Source organism: Meles meles, chromosome 15 (assembly GCF_922984935.1).
Source record: "Meles meles chromosome 15, mMelMel3.1 paternal haplotype, whole genome shotgun sequence".
NCBI lineage: Eukaryota > Metazoa > Chordata > Mammalia > Carnivora > Mustelidae > Meles > Meles meles.
The window spans coordinates 54,440,479-54,466,557 of NC_060080.1; the positions used below are offsets into that span (position 1 = coordinate 54,440,479).

General features: G+C 46.3%; 1 protein-coding gene across 1 annotated transcript in view; it reads right to left on the reverse strand.

Moving 5' to 3' along the window:
- ANTXR1 (ANTXR cell adhesion molecule 1) overlaps nucleotides 1-26,079 on the reverse strand; it is a 212,560-nt gene that overhangs the window by 24,394 nt on the left and 162,087 nt on the right. The window contains exon 17 of the mRNA XM_045979412.1: nucleotides 21,571-21,651. Coding sequence (XP_045835368.1) covers nucleotides 21,571-21,651 — 81 coding nt within the window. The remainder of the gene's footprint in view (nucleotides 1-21,570; nucleotides 21,652-26,079) is intronic.

Below are 26,079 nucleotides of genomic sequence, written 5' to 3' on the forward strand. Positions count from 1 at the left end.
ATGGTAGTGATCCAGGGCAAATACGGGTCTCTCACCATGTTAGGACACAATGTGTTTCCTGAGCACTGAGGAATTCTGAGATGGAGAAAATGGTGGGAAAACTGCATGTGAGTGTTTGGTTTCCTGTCCACTGCCCATCTAGAACCAGATTGTCTCCCTTACCTGTTTTTCATATCTGGGCTTCTGGTAAGATTTTATTTAAAGACGGACTTCTCTTTTTGGCTAAAGAAATGGCTGAAAACTGCAGACTCTGATGCTAAGATTCCTGTTAGCTCTAAAAATTAAGTGGTTCTTAAAAATAGTACCATAGGAGGGAGTGTTAAAGGCAGTCTCCAAAAAGCCATGGGCTCAATTTCCCATTTGCCTTTCCTCTCCTGGTCTTCAGTCTGCCTGGCAAATCTCCACAAATGTCCCCACCTCGAGGCCAGCATCTCCTCTCTGCGGTGCTCCCTCCTAGCACTCTCTCAGGTCCCCAACAACTAGGTTCCTGCAAGTTCCTTGTAGCAAACTGCCTTCCTAAGTGTAAATGACTGCAACTTAATTGCAAACTGCCTTCCTAAGCGTAAATTACGGATGGCTTCTGTTTTGCTGGCGCGTTGTTAAAGAAGACTCAGGTGGCAGACAGGATCTCTAATTGATAGAGTTTGAGGCCATGCGACCATGTGAAGAATTTGAAGAAAGGAGGGAGAGATGCTTTGGGCCAGTGGAGCCTGCATGAATCTTGTTTGGAGAAATACAGGCTTTCATGAGGTTCGTTCGTTCATTCAAGACTATGTTTTTTTAAAAGATTTTATTTATTTGACAGAGAGAGATCACAAGTAAGCAGGGAGGCAGGCAGAGAGAGAGTGAGAGAGAGGAGGAAGCAGGCTCCCTGCCGAGCAGAGAGCCCGATGCGGAACTCGATCCCAGGACCCCAAGACCTGAGCCGAAGGCAGAGGCTTAGCCCACTTAGCCACCCAGGCGCCCTCCAAGACCAAGACCATTTTTTAAATCATTTGCTACTATTGGCTGGTGCTCTACCAGACACTGTGGACAAATATTGAGTAAAATAATTGCAGTCCCTATGCTCATAAAGCTTAATAGTCTGGGGGGAGGTGGCCAACATTACTTAAAAGTTAATTTATTAATTCAACAATTATTCATTAAGTGCCTATTATACAGCAGCGAATCAACCAGATGAAGTTCATGTCCCTGTGGGGTTTATATTTAAACGAGTACATAATTAAAATCTGACATAAGTGTCCAATGCATGTTAAAATGGAAGTTTGACTAGGTTCCAAGGTGCAAGCGATTCTGATGAGGGAGCTAATCACCCAAAGCAGATTTCCAAGGCAACATCTGTAAACTGGCCCCATGATGCTTAGACCCTTCAGCCAGAGGAAAGATATTAAAAAGGGCCAGGATGGGGAGGATTGGTAGGGATATTTCTTGGAGAGAGCTGCTGCTGTGCTGTGAGTCCCCAGCAGCCCTCCCACTAGGTAGAGGGGCATGGGTGGGGAGCAGGCATCCATGGCTTTCCCCTCAAGCCTAGTGAGGTAAATGAGGTAGAACACAGAGCTCTCGTGTCTGAGAAAGTTGGGGCAGCCTGTGACAAAGGGTAGAGACTACTGCGGTAGGGTTGGCCTGGCCACATGTAGTGTGTGTGTCTCTCGGGGAGCCGAGGTGGCCATGTGGAAGCAGGCCCACCTCCTGTCCAAGGCCATCGAGTGAGATAGAGGGACTTCAGCAGCAAGAGGATGGAGGCGACTGCCAGATGCAAAGGTTGGGCAAACACTGGGGATAAAGAGATGTCTGCCCATGTCAAGGAAATTGCAGAAGAGAGGATCCAAAGGAAGCTCCAAAGAACATCCCATGGGAGAAACACGTGAGCATTAAAACTGTGCTGGGCCCAGAGAGGGCAAAGCCAGCTTAATGGTCCCAGTTCAAGGAGGAGCTAGTTTTCCCTTACCTCTGCTCACCTATCCCTGCATAGGAGATGTGAGAAAGTGGCCAAGAAGCTGGGGTGGAGGTTGGGAGGAGAAGAGCAAAGTGGAGAACCACAGAGACGCCCACAGCCCTCCTCTTCACGGGGAGTCCAGACCAGCTGGGGGAGGAGGGAAGATTGAATGCTAAGTCAGGTTTGAGGGCTTGATTAATCTCAGATTGGACTTTCCAACTACTGAATTTAGAGTGTTTTTGATTGTCGACCCAGCAGAAACTTAAGAGTAGGCCGAACAGTTACGGCGCCTGCCCAGTTTGTATCGTGTGGCTGGGGAAAAGTCTCTCCATGAGCAGAGTGTTCAAGGAGTGGAGGGAAACACAAAGTCTTATTTTGATCATGTTACAAGTCTTATTGTTCCACATACCAGGGTAGCAGGGCTCAGAAGGAGAGAATCCCAGTTATGTGCTGCTGGGAACAAGGAACTAATCAAACCCACAGGGCAGGGATGGCTTGCTTTCCCCGCACCTGGGCACTCCAGCATCCTCTTTCCTTCTTCCTTTTCACAGCCCAGAAATACTCTCTGGGACAAGGCTCTTACACTCAGTTCCTCACACACACTCAACTCTCTTTCTCCTCCATGACCGTCTATGAATTAGTGTGTGGAGACTGCTCTCGCTCTGGCCTCGGGCCTGCCCCACTTGAGCCCCGCCTGATTGTGGGTCCTCTGGGGGCCAGCGGACGGACCAGAGGAGCTGGCCTGACCACTCTCCCACGCCCCATGCTGGCCCACTGTGCTTGGGGTTCAGTGCCCCCACCCACGTCCCATGGCTGCTGGCACCTGGGCTATGGTCATCTGCTCACAACTTGTAAAAGTCAGAGGAAATATTGACTGGAACCCAGGCCTCTTGGCGTTCAGGCTCTTTCCACAAACCACAATTCGGGAGACTGATTTAGGTGTTGCCTTGACACTCTGAAATGGAATTTATGCAGAAGCATAAAAGAAATATATCTGGGCATTTAACAGAGTGTTGGAGACAAGGTCTGACAACCCTGCCAAGCTATGCTTCCATAGGATGAGCTTTTCCAGGGCGGACCTCTGGCAAGGCCACTGGCCTTTGCAGATGGTAACAAAGTCAATGGAAACAGACAACTTAGCAAGAATGGGCTTTTTGGGAAGATGTCCATTTAACCTTATTTACAACTTATGCCATCTTGTTTGGCATTTTCTACATATACAGGGGTAAAGAAGAGAATGTTTGGTTTAGGAAAGCAGGTTTGTTACATGGGTGGCCATTTCTGTATGCGTTAGAAGCCTGAAGCAGACATGGGAATATTTCTTACGTCTCAATCTCAGGCAGGTGGCCATTTGGCCAAGAGAGAGATCACACACTCTTTAGCCCTGGGAAGCAGAGCTTAAAATGGTCTGGGTAATGAGTGTGCTGGGCTGCAAATTCAGTGGCTAAGCCCCAGTTCAATCTGCTCTGTGGGTTTTAGGTTCTCTTGTGTAAAAGGAAGGCACCGACTTTAGTAGAACCAATAGCTTCAGGATTATATAATTTTCCTTTGAAGGTTATTTGGTTGAATACGATATTCTTTATAGAAACAACAAAGAAAGGGATACATACAATGTTTTCTTAATTGTGCAATTATATGCATAATAATAAAAAGTATTATTCTAGAACACAGTTTGGTTAAGAGACCACTGTGGATGCCACGGCACCTCTGGTTTGAGCTGATGACCTACGAGTGGGCCCTGGCCTTCAGCAAAGTGGGCCAGGGGCCGGATCTGCTCCCCTGGGCCATAGAAGAACTTTAAGGATCTTCTTTCCCCTGAAGTAGTCCCTCCGCCCTGCACTCACTGGAAGTGCGATGTCTAAGATCCTATGGAATTCTCTTTCTCTTTGTCACCTCTGTGCTCTTCTCTACTCTACTCCCTCCTTCTTCCCATCCTCCTCCTCCCCGACTTCTTTCCTTATGCCTCTCCTCTTCCTCTAGCTCCTTCCTGCTTTTCCTCTTCTTTAATATCTAGCATGTGCAAGGTTCTAGAGATAGAAAGGGATAGAAACCAGTTATGAAATGCTGGATGAGTGGGACATGAAGCAATGTGATGGTGGTTCACAGGCAGGAGGCAGCACCAAGTCCTGGAGGGAACCAGCAAAGCTCTCTGGAGAATGTAAGACTTGGGTTGACTGACAAGCAGAGGAGAAGACAGGCCAGGGTAATGTGGGCCAGCACACAGCACCTGCGAAGCTCTGGAGATAGGGATACGTAAGGCACGTCAGCTGCAACAGTGCCTCAGCGGGCAGTCAGGGTTTATGGAGAAGCAGGCTGGGTCTCACTGACTGGAGGGTGATGGACGAGATGCCGATTAGCCCAGGATTTCCCAGAGTGCCTTCTATAGAACACTAGTCCCAAACGCTGTGCTCTAAAAACAGGTCAGTTAACTAAAAAGAATTTAAATAAAAAAATTTTAAAAACCAGATCAGGCATTCATAAACTCATAATAATAACTAACACTGGTTTATTATAACATCTTTGAAGTCCTATAGAGAAAAAAAAAACAGCTCTGCTTAACATTTTCCAAATTTATTTGTTCCTGTGAGGAGTTGTGGAATAAGCATTCAGCAAAACACACCTTGTGTGGGCAGGCAGTGGGAGCCAGTGAAGGTTTCAGAGGGAGTGGAGTTCATTGCGGTGAAGGAATTAAAAACTCCCCTCTCATCTGATAGGTGGATGTGGAATGTCCACAGATGTGCCAAACACCTGCTACCGAGGTCGAGCCCCCTCTGTTTTCCTGGGAAGAGACTGGCTATGTTGGTAGGTAAAGAAGGGCAAGTTTTCATTACTCACCACTGCGAGCATTTATTGCCCTTGGGGATTAATGAAAGCTCAGTGCACATGCCAAGAAAAGGTTTTCACTGGCCAGAGGAGTTACATATACACGTATGCACGCACATGTAAACTTTTGCTAAAGGACAGCTCGTTTGGATCTCATATCCTCCTTGCTTTTCCTTGTTTAGCCAAACCCTGAGCATCCTTTAAGGAAAAGCTGAAGTCCTACCTCTTCTCTGCAGTCTTTTCGGACCAACCCTGGCCTCCAGCTTGCCCCCTCCACCAGCAATCTCGCTTTTTCCCGTCTTACTATCAGCAGCAGACAAATAATCACTTTATGACACACGACCTGGTTCTTAAATACAATTTCCTTTCCCTCCTCCCCTTTGTCCCCTACTCAGGAATGCCTGCCCTGTGCTGTGCCCCAGGCTGCCTGGTACCTTTGCTGGTGACCGGCATATAGGACATTACTTTCTTCTGCTCTTCAGCCTCCCAATGGTATTCTCCTGCTAGCTTCAAAATGAATCACTGAAGCGATTCTGGAATATAGCGGGGGTGGGGGGGTGGGGGGGGTGGGGGAGGTGGGGGGTGGGGCTCATTATTCATTATGGATGAGTTTCTAAAAGTCAACAAGGGCAATTATGAGGCTAAGTGCCAGGCAGGACAATGAATTAACATAGCAAAACAATGGGATGATAAACAATGGCCTGCTGGAATTTCTTTGTGTTTTCAGGCATGATCAAGAGGTCACCACTGGCTGAATGGGGATTAGATTTCCCAGAGCACAGCATGTTAGAAAGAGAATTGCAGGGGGTTGGGGCGGGGTGGGGGAGGGGGGCGCTGCATGGACAATGGGGTCAAAAGAAAGATTAGGCATCCATGGACCAGTTTTATCGGCCAGATCTCCATAATGCTTCCAGAATCTATCCACTCCTCGTCACTTCCTCTTGGTCTTCACTGCTGCTTCTCACCCAGGACTATTGGCACAACCTCCTCACTGATCTCCTGGCCCTGCCGTGGATTCTTCCTGCAGCATCAAGGGCAGTCTTTGTAGAATAGGAATGAGATCACACCCTTCCTCTGCTACTTCTCCAAGCCGCGAATCCTGAATCCTTCACGATATACCCAGAGTGAAATCCAAATGCCTTTCCTCATTTATAAGAACCCTCTCTCCTGGCTCCTGCCTTCCTCTCTGGCCTCACTGCCCATCCATTTCCCAGGACACCTGACGGCACTGATGTCTGACTTTCTCCAATGTGCCATGCCCTCTCTAGCCTTGTAGGCTGTGCACTAGTTGTTTGTCCTCTGATCTTGACGTGGCCCATTCCTTCTTGTCATTCAGATCTCTCCTCCGATGTCAACCTCTCCAAAGACAGGGCTTTTCCCATCATTCAGGCAACATATCCATTTTTCTTCTATCCTTCTATCCTCCAGCAGACCCCCTTATCTGTAGTTCCGCTTTCCCCGGTCTCAGTTCCCTGCCCCCAGTCAACCACTGCTCCCAAAGCAGACCTTCTGATGTATTGTCAGGTCAGTAGTAGCCTAACATTACGTCACCATGCCTCCGTCATTCACTTCCCTTCATCTCATCACACAGCCATTTTAGCCTCTTCCTTCATCACAAGAAGGGTGAGTACAGTACAATAGGGTATTTTGAAGCAAGACCACATTCACAGAAGTTTTATTATAGTATATTGTTATAACTGTTTTATTTTACTATTGCTGTCAATCTCTTACTGTGCCGAATTTATGAATTAAACTTTATCATACGGATGTAAGTATAGGAAAAAGCACAGTATATATAGGATATATGGGGAGTACTCTCTGTGGTTTCAGCGTCTACTGGGAGTTCTTCGAACATCTCCCCACCCTGGACAAGGTGGAAGGGAACAACTCTATTTGAGTTCTTGGTACAGCACTAGGATGCTGAGAGTCCCGAAGTGTAAATGTCATGAGAGCACTGTGGGCCCTGGCTCACCAGGGCTTAGAATGACAAATAAGTACATGTTGAATGCATAAATGCTAGAGGCTAAGTTCTCGAGACAATTTGTAAAGACAATTTCCTCATCTGTAAAATGGGAATGACAGCACCTATATCGAAGGGTCGTTAGAAAAAAAGCATTAAAAGTAATTGCAAATTATACAGCTCCTGGCAAGTACTAGTGATCATTATTGCTCAAGTCAAGTTGGCTCCATTCTGGTAAGATGGGGATGCTATTTGCTTTCTAGGAATTTTTCAAAGTTAGAGAAGATAATCCCATAAAGGTACATATATTTAGAGTTTTAAATGCTGTAAGCTCTTTCTTCCCGGGGATGATAGTGGAGGAAAAAAGCAATAGAGAGACCCCCATAAATGTTTGCTTCATTTTTCTTTTTTTGCAAACTCTTGTGTCAGATGCTGACTTTTAATAGGTCTCAGTGAGGGAGCTGCTTTGCTATGTACAAAAAACCCCAACCCAGAAGCAGGTCGTCTGCGAATGGTTTAGCACAATTTCTTTCTTCTCCTGGCTAAGCACCCAGCATTTGGGACAGGGACTGGCCCAGAAAGACAAAGTACCTTTGCCTGGTAGAAAAGCTTACCTGGTAGAAAACGGCTTACCTGGTAGAAAACCAGGAAGGGCAGGCAGATACCCATAATTTCTGAAATTCATTGTGTCCACAAAATACAAATGGCTGGAGGCCTCAGGGCCTGTAGGGAGTCATGTCATTCCCTTACTCACAACTGTGTTCCAGGCCAGTCCTCTAGACTAGTGTGGTCCAGCAGAAACAGGACACAAACTACATGGGTAGTTTTTAGTTCTCTGGTAGCCAGGTGTGTGAAAAGTGAAAAGAAACAGGAGAAGTGCATCTTAATAATACATCTTATTTAAGCCAATATGTCCAGAAGGTTATCATTTCAACACATAATCAATATAAAAATGACTGAAAAGGTATTTGGTATTCTTTCTTTTTTTCATAGTACATCTTTGAAAATCCAGAATTTATTTTGCACTTACTGCATTTCCTTTCATTTCTGACCAGACACATTTTGAGTGCTTAATAGCCACATGTGACTAGTGGCTGTCTTACTGGACAGTACAGCTCTAGACTACATTTGAGGTGTTTATGACCTAAAAACATCTTCTGCTACTTCTGGGGGTGAAAAGCAGGGGTCACAAATAATTAAAAAAAATGGGACTCCATTTGTCATCCCACCCAGTTGCTTAATGTTGTGCACATGGACGAAGGTCCTTGTCTACTCTTCCAAGACCGTGAAGAGCCTAAAGGAAAATTCTTTAGTTTAAGTTCCTGTCAGGGAGACACTTTCTATCTTCTGATCTCCATGGACTTTTAAAGGCATGTAAAGCTATATTTAAAAATGCATCTATCATCTCTGCATTTATCTATCTTCTGGAAGTGACAGTTGGGAAGATTACTCATTTAAAATCAACTCATGTTTCTCTCCTCTAACCCCGGTGTTTGTGGGGAAGATTTATGAGAAGCTGTGTTTCTTCAGGGAGGGACAGTTTGTTCCATGGTTTACAAAGGTAGAGAATTTCAATGATCCAATTGTTGCCATTAAAAACAAAAGAAGGGCGCCTGGGTGGCTCAGTGGGTTAAGCCGCTGCCTTCGGCTCAGGTCATGATCTCAGGGTCCTGGGATCAAGTCCCGCATCGGGCTCTCTGCTCAGCAGCGAGCCTGCTTCCCTCTCTCTCTCTCTCTGCCTGCCTCTCTGTCTACTTGTGATCTCTCTCTGTCAAATAAATAAATAAAATCTTAAAAAAAAAAAAAGAAGTCATCTTGGAGATAGATTAGGACTAAACATGTCCTCAAAAGAACGGGCTGGAGAGAGAAAGGAAATTATTTAAGAATAAAGTTCTCCTTAGAGAACAATAATCTATTATATAGTCTTGGACTGTCGGACATGGGTTGGGTGAATTTTATAAGCGATAGGCATCAAAACCTGGCCCTTGATGATCCTCTGAGGGGCAGAACATTCCTTCCAGCATTAGAGTCTACAGCTAGCTGAGAGGACAGCTGTGCTGCTGGATGAGACTGGAATTTTCTCGTGGGCAGGTTAAACCTTTTGGAAGCCTCCATCCATGTTACTTGTGAGCGGCCTGGTGTGGACTGCAGACTCATGGATTGTTGGTTTGATGCTAATTACCTCTAAGGTCCAATTTTGCCAAGAGATAAGGTTTTGATCCATGAACAAACATATCTGCAACATTAGGCCCCCCACAGAGGATGGGTGTAGGACAACCTAGTGTCGCTAATGGGGCACAATGGTCTCCCACATGGTCTACGGGGAGCTCTCATGGAATTATTCCTCATTTAGAGGGATGCTTACTGTTTACAGGCATGGAAGGTGGCCTCAGTTCTGCAGATGCCCTGGTATCTTTGGAGAACCATACAACACCCCTAGGTCTACAGACATGGTGGGGTCATTGAGGCAATGGCTTCAGAGACTCTGGTAGGTTGCTTCTACCACCAAAGGACAAGACACTCAGTCTCCTTTCTCTCTCTCTATCTCCATGTCTAAGGAACTCCACCTTTCTTAATCAGAACTACTTTCCTCGCTAGAAAGAGAAAGAAGGATACTCTGTCTTGTGTAACAGCAGGGATGACCCCATGGTGGAATTTCCAGTGGGCTCAGTTTTATTAGTTGTACCACTAGAGGTGAATGGATGTCTGTTGTGATGTCCCATTTTCCAGATGCCGTGACATTTAGGAATCTACCATTACACATCACCTTCAGTGAGCAGTAGTGAATATGGAAAAGCTTACTCAAGATTCACTCCCATTTAGAGCTTGTGTTCAAGTCAGAGGCCTTGAAAAGTTGGTATGCCTGTGACCATGTCCAAAGCCTGGGCATCAGCCTCTGAGGCTACACTCTTCAATGGGGCAACCCAATCCAGATGTTGGGAGAAAGCTCAAGAAGGCAGAGAGATGCCAAATGCTAGAGGAGTAAGCATCCCTGGAGCCAGCTCGGCTAGCATCGTGGATTCTGAACGCGACTTTGCTCTCCATGGTATTAGCCAAAAAGAAAAAATGGGAAAACATGGAGACGTTAAGCAAATATCGTAAGAAATGAATTTGTAGAGTGAGACTAGTGAAGTCAGAGAGTTGTTTTTCCCCTGAAAGGTATTAATAAATGGCAGTGACAAAAAGTATGAATGTAGTTGTAATGAAATTCTAATGTTTTGATAACCTGTATAAGCCTCATTTTACTGGAAGATGCTTCTAGAAGACAGTATGAACTCTCCTCCATTGAAAGGCAGAGGGTTTATTGAGACATCTTTGCCCACTAGGAAAATGCAAATGCTGGTGCCTACACAGGGAACATCATAGAAGTTTACAAACAGCTGTGACCACCTGGGGGTTGCAGAGAGTGACAATTCCTAGGACAAGAAGGCAAATTGAGCCACGTCCTCAAGGCTATGAGAGAAAATGAACAACAACAAAAAAAGAGCTGTGATCTTTTTCCTAAAATCACAGCTTATTCAGGACGAAAATTCAGTATTGACTTTAAGCTCAAAAGGTGCTGAACTTCCTGGCAGTAGCTGGGAGCACAGCAGAAGGAGGGGCCAGACAATGAGCTGGCCCTCGGGGAGCCTCTTGGAGAAAGTGGGGCTGCAGCCGAGTGCTGAGCACACGAAAGATGGGAGCAGACAGAAGGGTGGAGAAGCCAGAGCTGGGGGGGTGGGGGGTGGGTGGGGGAGATGAGACTCCTTTCTCCTTCCTCTGTCCAAGGTCAGCCTGGGCCTCCTCTTTCCATTCCTCTCCTACCTGGGGCTTCACTTCTGCTGTTCCTCCCAACAAGAAGGGCTCATCCCTTCCGTCACAGGGAGAGCTCAGTCAAATGGTCTCTGCTTTTGTAAGTCTTCCCTGAGCCTTTAGCCTGGGTTATAGCTCCTCGCTCTATGCTCCCACGGAATCCCACACAGCCCCCTTCCATACCACATATCACATCGAGTACGACTCAGGGCTTTCCTGACCACTCCAGTGTGCACTGCACAAGGGCAGGGATCCTGCCTCATTCATGCTAAATCCCTGCCACACAGCTTGGTGCCGGCTATAGAGAAGGTGCTCAAGACCCGATGAGGGAATGAGTGGGCACGCTCTGTCCTATGCATGATGTTGGGGGCTAACGGGAGGCAGGGAGAGGTAGAATCAGGAAGGGCAAAGAGCATGAAGTACTTTGGGAGCACAGCGCAATGTGGGAGAGTGGGGCCAGTGTGGGAGGACATTACTGGTTATGTCACCTTGGGCAGGATATAAATGGAAAGGTGTTGGGAGGTAGGAGAGGTAGGAGGACAAAAAGGGAGTTGGTCGGGTGACAGGGACTTGCTCTGCTTTTCGAAAATGGGTCTTGTTCCAACTTCTCTTCGAGAGACCAAGCCCATTCACGACCCCTGTCCTCTGTTCCTAGCCTGGGGCGAGGACAGAAGGGCCAGGCAGCGGGGGGCAGGTGGAGTCTCATCTTGCCATTTCCACTAATTCCCTTTGTGACCCTAAAGAGAGCAAGAACCTTATTATCCAAGCCTCATCTTCCCAAGATGCAAAAGGGAGAGAAAGTAAGGTGGTGCTAGGGAGGGAATAAGAAAATGTATTTGGGAGTGCTGGATAACCTACAGGAGGCTGGCTCCTCTCCACATTGTGAATTCTGGAAGGCTATCTCCTAGGTCAGCTTTTGCCATCTATGATTCAACCCACACTTCTGGCCAGAAGAGAACTCCCCACCAGCTGGGTTTAGGAGGATTCTCAACTGAGTCTATCTCAGAGTCGCAGACTGTCCCTGGAGATGATCTTTCCCAGTATCCCCAGCTGGAGGGACAGGCTGGTGGCAGCCAAGCGACTAGACCTAAACATCGTGTTTGAACAAGGTAGAGAACTTCCTAAAATGTTACACGCTTGGGTGCAATTCTGACTCTAGAACCAACCCTTTCCTCGCTCGATCCTGATTATGTTTGGAAGGAAAAAATGAGGTCAGGGAATCTGAACAGAGGTGTTTTTATGAGCCAGCCCTGTCTTGTTCAGCCTCTCGTATTTATTTCTCTGTTTGCTATTTGCAACTCAATACCAGGACTTGACCTTCTGTTGCTGCAGCTGTTTGGGAGATGAGGCAATTTAAACGTGAAAGTCCTACGAGAAGCTGTAAAACGATGATGCTGATGATGATGGCGATGACGATGGGTGTGTGAGTGTGTACGTGTGGCGGACTGGAAGAGAGAGGCAGAGGGAGTTGAGGGAGGGGGAGAGCCCTTAACTGCATCAGCTACCTGCACCTCCATTTATTTAGAGAGACCTCTCTACTGTGGCGAAGGAAGTTGGTACAAAAAAGCAAAAAAACTCAGGATGGTATATTTTGCAGTATCAACTTTGGGTTTGGCTTCTCTCTGAAAACAGTCAACTTTGCAGGTTTTGGGTACAGTTTGGTTTTCGCTGGGGACACTGGGTGCCTTGAACTTTTTCTTTTTTAAATTCAGGAAAGTAAGCCAAGAATTCTAAGTACTCATGTCCCTCTCCAATGAGACAGTGAAGGAAAGATTTCCAAGGGTGAGAACTGAATAAATACTACTGAGAATTCAAATATCCAAGGAAGGGACTCTGCCAAAATAAATCACACCCTCTAGGAACATTTCCTATAATTTGCTTTTCTTTTCTTTTTCTTAAATGTTCCTCTCTTACAAAAGGCTAAAAAGGTCAGAAGTCAGTGGCCAGCAAGTTGGACTTTCTCTCCAGATTTGCTGGGCCCTTCCAGGCTGGTGTTAGACACCGAAAGAAATTTTGAAGATCCTCAATGTAAAAAGCCAATATAAAATCACAGTTTATTGGGCAAGAAAAAATTGACCTTCACAAAAAGACTTCAATTTGTAGATTACTTGGTTCTCTTAAGTCAATGCTAATTTAAACATAAGAGACAAATTTGGAGAAGTTTTATTCTTGTTGAGATGTAACTAACTTCTCTGAAATCGACTGCAATTTTCTGGGGAAAGGAAGGGAAGAAAATGAACTCCCATCTATTTGAATTATTTATATTTGTCGTTTTATGGAATCCTGACAACACCTAAAGAAGTAGGGATTATTAGATCACTTTTATGCACAAGGAACGTGGAGCTTGGTGAGGCTGAGAAACTTAGCTGAGGCCACAAGGTAGCACTGGGATCTAACCTGGGCCTTCCGATGCCAAAACGATTGATCTTTTTCTCCACACAATGCTGCTGCCAGTTTCAGAGAGAGCCATCTCTGTCCTTTCCTTCCCTGTGTCACCATTTAAATTCAAGCCTCCCCATCCATGCACATGTCAGTGTAACAGCCTTCTAACTAGTGCCCAACACATTAGACCTGTAGTTCCTGAGCTTTGGTTGAGTAACTGCCATCTGGCTGCTCTCTAAGGCAAGACATCTGTGGCCCAATTATACATATACATTAAAAACGCTATTAATATCTGGTCAAACTTGTATTAGATAACATTTCTTAAAATACAATATGCTTTGGCACCGTAACATTTATTCCAGGTGAAGATTAGCTTGCAATGGTTATAGAATTCGGTGCACATCAATGTGGTAAAATGTCATTCGTGTGCACCTTGCAGCCTTTGCAGGGGAACGTCTGGGATGTGTTCTCACTGCTGTTGGCCACAGGCACTGAGAGGACTGCATTGTGGCTCTGGGACACCTGCTACCTCAGGTACCCCCTTCCACACCCTGTCTGCTTGACTAAGTCCCAGCTTGCCTTCACCGCGCAGGGCAAGTCCTGTCCCTGGGGAGGCCTCCTGTCCCCTCAGGCTGCCAGTGGTGGTCCTTTCTCTGCTGCTCTCAGTTCCTTCAGTTCTCTCTGTCCAGAGAGTGACCTTGATGGCCATCTGTTCTATCTTCTGAACTGTCCATTCTCTGATGTCATGACCATGGCTCATGCTTGTCTGCCTTTTCACAGAGCCCTTCATGGCATCCTAGCAGCCGTTGCTGATAGTGGTCATGCCTAACGAATGAGGTAGACATTTCCAGCTCTTGGGTTTGCTCTGGTCATTTTATTTTCAACTATCAGTGTTGTCAGAAGAGTTTACTAGAGACACAATGAAACAACTTCAGAGGAAAACTAAAGTTAGGAGTTTCAAATGCAAAAGGCATCTCTGTGAAATGACTGGTAAGAACTGCAGGATCTTGGCGCCTGGCTGGCCCAGTCAGTGGAGTGTGCAACGTGTTGATCTTAGGGTTGAGTTTGAGCCCCAGGTTGGGTGTAAAAAGAACTGCAGAATCTAGGTGAACTTCTCATAGAAGGTTAACCAACCTTTTTATTCTGGATGCCCACATTGTCCATTTTCCCCAGGGTGTTTGGGTGTGTGTTAGAAATCAGACATGTGGTGCTTAAGTCAGTTGGATCTGTTGTTTCACCAATGAGCAGTTCAAGTGGGAATGCTTATTTCTTTACACAGACATACATCTGCTTTAAAGTGGCCCATATGCAGGAAGGAATGTCTTACCAGCACACATAAAACTGATTTTTAATTATCCAATTGCTTAGGAACCCAAGTGATTTAAAAAATTGTTCCCCCCTTATGATTATAGGATTAAATTAAAGAATTCAATACTAAATCATATACAGTATGATCACAACTTAATAAAGAAAAGATATGGGGCACCTGTGTGGCTCAGTTGTTAAGCATCTGCCTTTTGCTCAAGTCATGATCCCAGGGTCCTGGGATCAAGCCCCGCATCGGGCTCCCTGCTTGACGGGAAGCCTGCTTCTCCCTTTTCCACTCCCCCTGCTTGTGTTCCCTTTCTTTGTGTGTTTCTCTCTGTCAAATAAATAAATAAAATCTTAAAAAAGGTAAGAAAAGATAAAGGCAGAAACTCTATTAACCAAACAAACCCATTTTTGGTGAGCACAAGAAATGGTAAAAAGAATGTCATAGGGGATGATCACAGCGGGAGAATCCACTGGACTGAGCAGTATTTTCCAAGTATATCTACAAGCAGTGCTTGGGAGGAAACTAATTGCCTTCTGTCTTCAAATGTGGCCACTGCGAGCCCACATGGTTTCAACTCCAGTGCTCCCGCAGCTACAGTCGGATCTCCCTTCCCATTTTCCACAAAGCTTCCCTCCTGGCTCCATCATTCCTCTGAACCTAGGTCACCAAGGTCACCATAACCTTCTTTAGTGCTAATCTAAACTGGTGGCAGCTTGCATCTGAATTTTGTATTGCTTGACCCTGTTGACTCCATGCTCCTCAGTGATGTATCTTCCTCTCTCAGTTTCCACGACCCGAGGCTCTCCCGTTGCACCTTTTTCTTCTCTGGCTGAGTCTTTGTTAGTTTCCTTCTGGTCCCCTTTTTCTTTCCGCGCCACGACTTGCAGGACATGACCCTTGGGGTTCACTGCTTAACCTATTTCTCTTCCCTGTCTACACAGCCTCCCTGGTTCCCGTCTTCCCTTGCCAAGCTCTCCTCTTCCTGCCCTCATCCTGGTGGCATTGCTGCCAGCTCACACCAAACTCCGGAGTTCCTTCCTAACACTGCCCTCCCTCTCATCCTCCTCTACACCCAGTCACCAAACCCAGTCGTTGTGTTTCCTCAGCACCTCTGGAATCCAGTCTCTCCCCCTTGCTTGCCACTGCTTTGGCTCACCCCCTCTCCCCGCCACCACCTCCCTGCCGTAGCTGGCCAGACTGCTCTAAAATACAAATCCGATCACACCCCTGCTTAAAACACTTGCTGTTATTCTCCACTGTCCTTGGAGTGGGCTGCCATGATCAACACCCCCCATGGCCTCCTCCCACTGCTTCACATTCTGTCCTCCGCAGCACTCCACTCCTTGTGTCTCCTGGAAGGAGCCAGAAGCCCAGCCTGGGGTCCTTGTTAAAGCTTCCTTCTAAGATCTCCTCACTTCTCAGGTCTCCTTCTGCCCTCAGCTTAAATGTCACTCCTAGAAGCTGGTTTTTACTCTGGTCTGGTGACATGCCCTTTCTGGGCGTGTCCCTTATGCCTCCTGTGCTCAGCTCCCTCACACAGCCTTTCACGCAGGCGATGTTTGGAGACTTGACTGTGTCCCTGCTCTTTCAGGGCGAGAACGCTGCTTGTTAGTCAGTGAACAGCCAGCACAAAGCCCGTGCTCATCTCAGAGAAGACGCTCCACAAATATCTGCTGAGCGTGTCAAGGACTTGAGGATCCCCAGTATCCAACAGTCCTGGATTCAAGGCCCCGCTCTGCCCCTTACTGTTAGGAGTTAGCTGGACACTTGGGTAGTCGGGGCCCAGGTCCCCAACAAGAAAACAGGGAGCTGGGATGTGAAGACGAAACCGCACCGGCATCCTGTTTCACAGCTCAAATGAGACCTCAACGGCTTCCTGTCTGGCAGCCTCTGCAGAAGTAACTTTTGCAAGACATCCTGAGACAAGACAATTAATTAACCATAAAACGTCGGTCACTGTCACAGGTCCAGGCAGTTCATCCCCACGTGTCAGCTGCAAAAGACCATCAACACATGAAGAAGAACCCAACAGGTAGACAGGTACATGATCAAAGCCCTAATTGGCACACGGTAGCAGCCAATCCACAGGGGATCCCCCACTCAGCTTGCTCAGCTGATAGTTCTGTAAAAGAGCTTATAAAAACCCCTAGCTCTGAATGCCCAAACGGCAACCCTCTCAGGTCCCCTCCCTCTCCGGGAGCTTTGTCCTGTCGCTCGATACACCTTGCCTTTCTGCCCATCACTCTTGGTCTGGTCCACCGCTTCATTCTTTGAAGTGGCGTGACCAAGAACCGCGGGCACTAAGGGACTAAATCTTGTAACCTTACCAGCAGTGTGCCCTTGGCAAGGTTAATATCCTACTCTAAGCTTCAGTCGCTGCTCTGTAAATAGAGATCATCGTCATTCTCCAAATGACTGTGAATGGGTTTATGCTTCCAGAACCATTTGCGGTCAATACAATGCCTGACCCTCCCTTCTCCTCCAAGTCCTACACTCAATTCCAGGAAGCCAAAATTCAGGCCTGTTCTAATCGATATCCCTAGTGCCCAGCCCCATGATGGGTTCTTTGTGGGAGCTTAATAGATTTTTGATCAAAGAATGCTTGAGGGAAGGCAGCCAAGTTAAAGACAGAAGATGAAAGAGGTTGTATAGGGAATGTGGACAGCAGGGAAAAGGGTGGGGGCACAGCATGGACACAATCTCTGAGTTGCGCAGGTGGCTCATCTGCTTTCGAAGGACTGGGCTGAGCACACTCTCTGCCCTCTGAGATAACCTGCCTCGGCTCACTCTGGCCTCAGTGCCAGTAGGGAGGCTTGGTGCCCATGTGACCAGCCTTACTCCCTTATTGGAAACAGCTGCACAGACAGCAGCCAGGGGCTGGAGTTCCAGGAGAGGATTTCACAACCTCTGGGGCTGAGCTTCAGATAAGTTCAAACATTGTTTATGTACATTTAAGTGTGTGTTTCCCCGGGTCTCGGGTCTCTTCAGATGGCAAGGAGGCCCAGCCTTGCCAGATAGGCTCAGAGCGTGCCTGAGTTTTTTGTTTTTGCTGATAGTAATGGAATGTACCGGCCTCCTGCTGTCAGATCTGGGAGAGACACCAGAGATGAAAACAAAGAAGACAGCCAGTTCTAGTGTGTCCCTCCCAGAGCACATGAAGGGGGATGGTCCAAATGGAGGTAAAAACAACAGGGGAGGGGTTAGACTGGTCAATATATCCATTGAATTCCATCCAGAAAAAACCAGTTACAGTTCCTCTTTTCCATCTTTTCCCTCTAAGCAGTAACAATAAGATAGGGGCCCAAACTGATGTTAATCTTCCTGGTAGGAAAGGGCCTGGTGAAAGCCCATAAAAACAGTCATTATCCATCTCCCTTATGCCTGTGAGACATAGGCACAGGGCTTGCTTGGAAGGAGTGTGGAGAGTTGCCTTCGAATTGATGGAGAAGGAAGGGGAAGATGCTGTCTTGGATGAAAAATAGGGAATTGGACCAGATCATTGATTCTTAACCCTGGTTGCCATTAGAACACCTGGGGGAGCTTCTAAAATCCCAGTGTCCAGACATCATCCCATATCAATGAAATAAAACCTTGGTGGGATCCCGGGGTCAGTATTTTTGTTTTTTTGTTTTTTAAGATTTATTTATTTATTTTACAGAGATAGAATGAGTGTGGGCAGGAGAGGGACAGAGGGAGAGGGTGAATGAGAATCTTCAGCAAACTCCCTGCTGAGCACAGAGCCTGATGCAGGGCTCAATCCCACCACCCTGAAATCAAGTCCTGAGCCAAAACCAGGAGCTGGATGCTCAATCAACTGAGTCATCCAGTCTCCCCCAACCCCCCCCCCCCAACAGCGTGTCAGTGTTTTAAAGCTCCCCAGGTGATCACGATGTGCAACCAGGTTGAAAATCACTGGATTCCATGAAACCTGATCTCTGAAGTTCCCTTATATCCCTAATTTCAAATTAGGGAGTTCTTTCTAAATCAAGTTATTTTGGTGGGTTTTTCCTGGTCTTTGCAAGTCTGAAGTCTCAGAATGTCACATTGAGATATGTTTTAATATTTTATTTATTTATTTGACAGAGAGAGATCACAAGTAGGCAGAGAGGCAGGCAGAAAGAGAGAGAGAGAGGGAAGCAGGCTCCCTGCTGAGCAGAGAGCCCCATGCGGGACTCGATCCCAGGACCCTGAGATCATGACCTGAGCCGAAGGCAGCGGCTTAACCCACTGAGCCACCCAGGCGCCCCGAGATATGTGTTTTAGAAAAAGCATAGAACAGTTATATATTGGAGGCAGGGGGATGGTTCCAGCAAAGGCTATCATGTGCTTAGTTAACTCTACATTTTAGGATAAGATGTGTTGCTGGTTTGCTACTTAAGTGGTTTCTTCTGGCACCTTCTCTTGTGTATTGGCCTAAGGCTTTCCTGGTGGGTACCAAGGAGCAATAGGACTGTGAGCTCACTCCAGGAAGAAAAAGGAAGTGGGGGTGGGTGGGAGAGAAGGCAGATTGGAAGCTCACGTCTCCTGCTGTGGTCCCATTCATGTTTTTCCTGACCTGGAGCTTGGACGGCTCTGAGGCAGTGGGCGCCAGTCCCGGGGAAGGGTGTGGCTCTGGGCTCCAGCCTCCATAGCCCTCAACTCTGCGGTGGAGGCTGGAGTCTCCTTGGGCAGGCAGCCTCAAAGGCTCTGTTGGTGGGCCCCTGTCTGCCTCTGCAGGGCTGGGGTGGGTTAACTGTGGGGAGGATGGGGCAGACAGGAACAGAGAAGGGAGAACTGCCAGGTTTCTGTGAGGTCAACATGTGTTTGAAACATTCAGAATGCAATGGAGAATGTAATTAGGTGATTTTTGTTTTTGTTTTTGTTTTAAAGGAAAAATTCAGAACCTGTGACTCTTGTTCACGAGCACATGCCTGGATGTAGTCATTTCGAGTTTATGGAAAATGTGGTCAGTCCCATAAATCAGGGCTGAGGAATTCTTACAGAGTCATCACCGTGTAAGTGATGCAGATCTGTAGTGAGTTTCCTGAAGTTATGCAAAACAAAAAAGAATAAGCATGTAGACAAAGCTAGAACATCATCCTTCCTCCCTTGGAATTCTTTCCCGAGTTGCCACAAGGCAGCTTTGGTCCCTTCCTACCTATTCTGTGACCTTCCTTGTGTAACTCCATGCATACGTCATGATTACAAGGACACGGTTCTCAGCTTCTGTTTTTCCCATGTGTTTTAAAATTTTATCAGGATTTCTAGTGCTCGCTTCGGCAGCACATAAACTAAAATTTTATCAGGATTTCTATAAAGAAAGCCCATTAAAAGTAGGCGGGACAATAATCCATTTGGGACAGCGCTGAGAATATGGTCAATTGTATCTTAATTCTTAGACCTTCAAATCTATTACTTTGTGTGATCAGAGAATGAATACGCAAGGCAGTATTGTGTTTCTTAGAAGTGTAGAGCACATCTTCAAATGTTAACACAAACTTTCATTCAAAATTCTCAAATAGGAGATTCAGTCTAGGTGTGATTCATTAGAGGATATCCTATTGTTGTTGGACTTCTCCCTTTGGCCTTTTCATGCCAAACCCTGTTGGTTCTTGTATCTTATCCATGACACCATCCCCTATGACTTCTCAGGTTGACTCAGCTTATGAATATGTTTCTGCCAAACTGGTCAGTGGGGGATGGAATGTTAATAAATCTTAGCGGAGATGTTTCTCAGGTGTTCTGAAGAAATGGGCTTGTATACTTGACCAGCATATTCTGCCATAAAAAACAGTACCGCTGAACCTGAGTTTAGGCATCTAATTGTTTTCTTTCTTCATCTGTTAGATGAGGGTCACGCATGCTGAAAAAACTTCTTAATTTCCCACAGAAACCAGATGTATAAGGCCAAACACCACCCCAAGTTTACCAAGTTTGCAGCCTAGGCTCATTTCTATTAATTGTATACGTTGTACTTTAAAATTTGCTATCGCAGTGTGTCCTTATGGCCTTTCACAAACTATGAATTCCACACGACACAAGAGCCACGTCAGGTCCACATTGTTATGACCTGGTTTCTTGCACGTCATACTTGCCTGCTGTCCCTGCCACAACCTGGAGGTAGGAAGGGAAATGGCACAAGCTTTGAAACTTTAGACCAAATCCCTCAGCCATAAGCCACCCACTGTCACCAGGTGCTTAGGAAGAGGGGAGGGGTCTGCCTGGTAGGCTGTGCTCTTGGGTTTTATGAGTTGTCCCATGTTGAAGAGTGAGCAGCATAAACAAGTGGATACGCCTGATAGACATCAACTGCAATATGCTTTGAGTTTATGCATCAGCCCTTCACACACGGTAAAAAAGGACGAAATAAATAACCACAGTTATATTTGCCATTGCTTGAGCATAACTGTATGTTTACCACTGGACCAAATTCTTTACAAACATTACCTTCTCCAACCAACCGACGTATCATCTACTTTATAAAGCTGAAATTCAGAGAGTTTAAGTAACTTGCCTGGAGTTCTCCCGCCTAAAGGAAATTCTTTCTTTGATTTGAAAGGGGTTCCAAGTCAGACACCTTTATTTTGTTTTTGGGTTAATGTGTCTGACTCCCATAGAAGTGGATGGGAGATATGTAGTTTGCTGAGAGTTGAGGGAGAACTTGGTCCCAAGCTTTGTTTTCTAAAGTTTAGGGATGAGAGACGAGCTCTTACAAGAAGACAGAGCAACAATGTGATTTCAGCAGAACTGGAGCTGTTTTCTAGCATTTTCGTTATGGGAGCACAAGTTACTCAGCTTCTCTTGTCCTTCATTTTCTCACTGACAGAATGAAGATGGACCAGATGGTTCCTAAGGGTCTCTGCTGGTTCATCCCTTTCTGCCTTCTCTTCGTTGAAGACTCTCCATGCTTGGCCCTGACTGTTTGGGGCAAACCCTCTCCAGGGCAGAAGGCCCTCCTGAGATCTTGGACTAGTTGGGCCCAATACCTGATGGAAGTTTGTGGCAGTTTTCTGTGGCCCCCATTTCCTCATCCCATCTTGTGGCTCTGGCATCTTGTTGGTCACCATAAGCCACTGCTCTGGGGGAACAGCAGGCCTCTATCCTGGCACAGGCTAGGCAAGAGCCAGCCTTGCCTCTTTCACTCATTGTACCTATAAATTAAGAAGCTCAAGTCCTAGGAAGTTTAACTTGACTTATTTCTATCAAAATCCTTTCCAGAAAAAATAATACTCGAGGTCTTATAGAAACCAGAATTTTGAAAATTAGTATCTGTTTTCTCACAACATAAAATAACAGCTGCATATATCTGGAGTTATTCTAGTTCAATGAAGTCAGAGGGAGAGAGAAAAACAATGTGTGTGTAACACCATGAATGAATCCTACCGTGTCTCCCGGCTGTGGACGCATCACAGACACACGATCATATCCTTTCCTTAGTAGGACCCACAAGGCATCCAGCTTTCCCTGGAAAAGGCAAAAACAAAAACAAATGTACCCAGGTTACAAATGAGACCAGAGCAGTGGCCAGCACAGACATGTGGAACTTTCCATGCTTTTTCGGTCATGTGAACAACATACCACTGGCAATGTGGTTGTAAAGGCTAAGTGACTCTCCAGGCCCTAAGTTCAGGGGCCTGCAGGAATGTAGAGGGAGAAGAGACCCATAACAGAAGGCTCTGTACTCATGAGGGTACACCTGAGACTAGGGGGCAACCTCAGATTTGCAAACACAGAGCTCATTCGGGCTCTCAGCTTTTGCTTTTACCACATTTCCCGCCATATCCTCACACCACGGGTCTATCCTTCCAACTTCCACTGGAGTTTTTCCTTCCCACTTAATGCCCAGAGTTCACGAATGAAGCAATAACAAATTCAGGAAAATTACTAAACAGAAATGTCAATGGAGCAAGACCTATGAAAGGGCCCTGGGATGCAGATCTCTGGCTGTCCCCTAGGCTCACTCAGCACTTGCTCACTAGGACTTGCTCAGGTATCCCAGGCTCGACGGACAGATGACCAAACACCCCTTTGGAGTTGTCGGTAGTGGGTTGAATCTGGGAAGAGTGGGTCTGTGAGTGCTGAAGTTTTCAGTGTGTGATGAAGGGAGTCTACTGCCTCTGGCCATTCTTGGTCCCCAGTCATACTGAATGAGGCCGATTTCCCCTGCTGCAAATACTAAAAGAAGACAATGACATTTATTTAGCTTTGCTCTATTAACCTTTAATATACTATCTTCCAAGGCAGAAAGGACTTTGAAAATGCGATTAAGTTAAGGATCTCGAAAGGGGGGGCGTTATCCTGGGCTATGCAGGTGGACCCAATGTAACCATGTGGATCCTTATAGAGCAGGAGGGTCAGGGTCTGAGAAGTTGTGCCAACAGATGGAGAATCAGAGCGGTACCTATGAGGAAGATTCAACTCATGGTTGCTTTGGAGAGGGAAGTGGGCCAGAAATCAATGAATGTGGGCAGTCTCTAGCCTCTAGAAAGACAAGGCTGTCCTGGAGCCTCCAAAAGAGATGCAGCCCTGGCCTTGCCTTGATTTTAGCCCAGTGAGACATATTTTGGGTTTCTGTCCTCCAGAACTATGGAATGATACGTTTGGTTTAAGTTACTAAGTTAATGGTAGCTTATTACAGCAGCAACAAACTGATGTAGCCCTTATTAATCCCTGCCATATTCTATGTTTATTTGCCTATTCTCTGTCTCTGCCAACCGGAATGTCAACTCCAGGAGAGCAGAGGTGTCAGCTGGGTTTGTAAATTGCTGTCTGTCCAGTCCTAGGAGAGCATTGGGCGTTCAGTAAATATTAGTTGGATGAATGACTGAATTAAGTGCTTCTAATTGCCGGGCTAGGTGTTATCACAAGGGTCTTCTGGCAAAGTCCAAAAGGATTAGGGAGAGGTCAGAAGGTCAGACTAACAACTAATTTGCCTAGGCACATGGCTTGTAAATTGGAGAGGTGCGACTGGACCCCACAGCTGCGTAATTCTAAAGTTCACGTACTTCCTGTTATACCAACTGTAGATTCTTCCCCGTGCACATCTTCCTGGCTGGAGTACTTGAACTTAGATCCTTTGGAATAGGGTTTCTAACTCCTTGGTTGCAACTCTTCAAGCCCTCATGAAACAATGTTGTGTATTAGGGCCAAAATGTTAAAGAAGTAAAATAGAAGCGGAAGGGAAATACTTGAGCCGTTTGCCCATGGCGAAGGTAACTATCACTCTGTGAGAAATTCGTATCAGTTAAATTTGTCTGGGCACGGATATGGTCGGTGTTTGTGTGCGCACACAGCATACGCACAGGTACATACTGGGCCGAACTGTGCTTCCTACTGGGGTCTCATCGAGCCATGTTTGAAGGCCATCAGCTGAAGGGGTCTCTACAGGATGATGCCGAAAAGTTGGGAAATTCAGAGCCCTTCAAGTTGCTTGACACAAAGCTTTTGTAGCAGAAGCACCAATTTTAAGAATATCATCCTGAAGACTTCATGCTCTGACCCTGTTTTCTGGTGGGTTATATTCAGATACAAAAAAGTCTGCTCTTGAATCTCTGTCAACTCTTGCTCAAGTTCTTGTGGGTTAGACTTTGTCTTGCTAAGTGTCATGTTTCTCATCTCTTTTGGTGAAGTATTTACGAAAGCCTCTAAAAATATTTTAAAAGCTGGATGGGACTGCTGCTGTGTTCAGCATGGTTTTTTGCATTAAACTATTTCAATCACCAGTTAAATGTTTTCCTTTAAGATTCCTTGGGATAAGCATTTATATTTCAGGATAAAACCAGGTGGGTTTCCTGGATGGATGCCTCTTTTCTTTCGCTGTTTTGGGGGACTCCCAGTATTTGTCCTTGTGAATCAGCCCACCCACAGCGTTCTGTGTGCTAATTACTCAACTGCCTTGCACCCGAGGAGCAATGAGACTGGGCTGGAAGATATCTGCAGAAATTTAAAGCTAAAGCTACATGCAGAGCTAAAGAGTAGAGCCCCCCCTAGACGCGTCACACCACGAGAATCAGCAGGAAGTCAGGTTTTCTGGTGGCAGCGGGTCGTAGTTTGATACTTAAGCGCAAAGGGACAATTCAGACAACCCGAGTTTGTATTCTGGGTCTGCCCCTCCCAGGTCTGCAGCCTCAGGAAAGCTGGCTCGGCTCCTTAAGCCTCACTTTTCTCATCTCTAAAATGGACCACAATGTACCATCTACCCTATAGACTTGTTATAAATGCCTACAATTAGATATTGGAGTTAGATACTCGTCTCATAGAAAGTATTCATTAAATGTTATCTGTGATCATGGGGAAGCTGTTAAAATGACCATCTGGAGGCTCTGCAGAAAGCAGAAAAAAACACAATACAGAGTGTAAGAATCTGATAATGTGAACTTTACCGGTCTTCCATTCTGTGCTCCTCCAACCCCTTCCCGCCTTTGCTTGGGCCACACTTCTCATCGCCCTCCAGCCTGCCATGGTCTGGCCTCTCTGGCAGTTTGGTAGCCACAACACTCCACCAAAGCTGCACCTGCTCAGGCCACCCATGGATCCCAAGGGCCAAATGCCTTGGCCATGCTGGGCCTCATTTTACTCAATTCTGAGATCTGATGCACTGGGCCTCTCCCTGCTGCACACTCTCCCTTGGCCTCAGTGCCTCCAGCCTGCCTGCTCCTTCCTACCTCTTGGCTAAGGTCTTTTCAGCCTCTACCTGGTGCTCCCCTCAGCCCTCCTCCAGCCTCTTCCCTCAGGCTGAGTGCTCCCCTTGGGGGGCACTCACCAAGTCTCTGGGGTCAGCTTCCATCTGCCTGCTCCTGGCTCACAAATTCTACCTTTAGCTTAATTCTCCCTTGAATTCCGGATCCAATTACCTACCAAACCTTAGTTGTAATGTAGATGTAGCACAGGTATCAAAGACTGAACGATCTCTTTTCCCAATCCGCTCCCCCTTTTGCATACCCTGCTTGGTTCCTGGCACCTTCGACATCTCTCTGGGCAAGCCGGACACTGGAGAATCATTGTCACGTCCTCTCCCTTGGCCAATTCTTCCTACTCAACTTCAACCATGTCTTGTGGCCATTCCCTGTGTCACAGCTTTCCTGTCACTGCTTCCTGTCCACCCTGTCCCATTGTCTCCATGGCTGCTGCCTTGGCCCAGGTTTCAGCAGCTGTCACTCATCCTGTGACCAGTTTCCTGATTGGTCTTTTACCTCCAGGCTCTCAGGCCTCTCTCCTGTATGATTAATAACAGATTTCATTGCTCTCTCGAATGGATGCTTTGCCATTAATAAAATAAGCCAAGAAACATCTTACTAGCAGTATGAATTTAGGCAAGTTATCTAACCTCTTTGTGCCTTAGTTTTCTCCCCCTCTATAAATGGGAATAGTAGGAATTTCTACTTCTGAGGGTTAATGTGAGAAATAAAGGAGCGAGTACATGGAAAGCCTTCAGAATTGGGCCTAGTCTCACCCAGGGGAGGGCTTTATTCAGGTGAGCTGCTGTCCTTTGGCTCTTCTGGCCAATGTGAGACTAGTTAGTTAGTCCTAGTCGTACTCTCCGCATTCTAAGTTCTAGCGGTCCCACAGATGAGCCTGAAGTCCCATCTCTGGGGCATAGGAAACAATCTGGGTAACTGACATTTCAGTTATTTTTCAGTCAACATGGAAATATTTTCAGTCAACATGGAAATGTTGACATTTCCAACACCTCATTCTGCTCCCATGGCAGGTAGCTTCCTTTGCAAGAGCTGGAGTGAGTTTTAGAATAAGTGCGTTTATAACCAAAAAGAGGATAAAAAATTACTCTCTGAGGTCAAGGAGAAGTCTGTAACAAAGGCTGTTGGAACCTTAATTTTTCTGAACATGGACAGAAGCCTATCATTTCAAGACAGGAGTTAATGAGGTTATTAA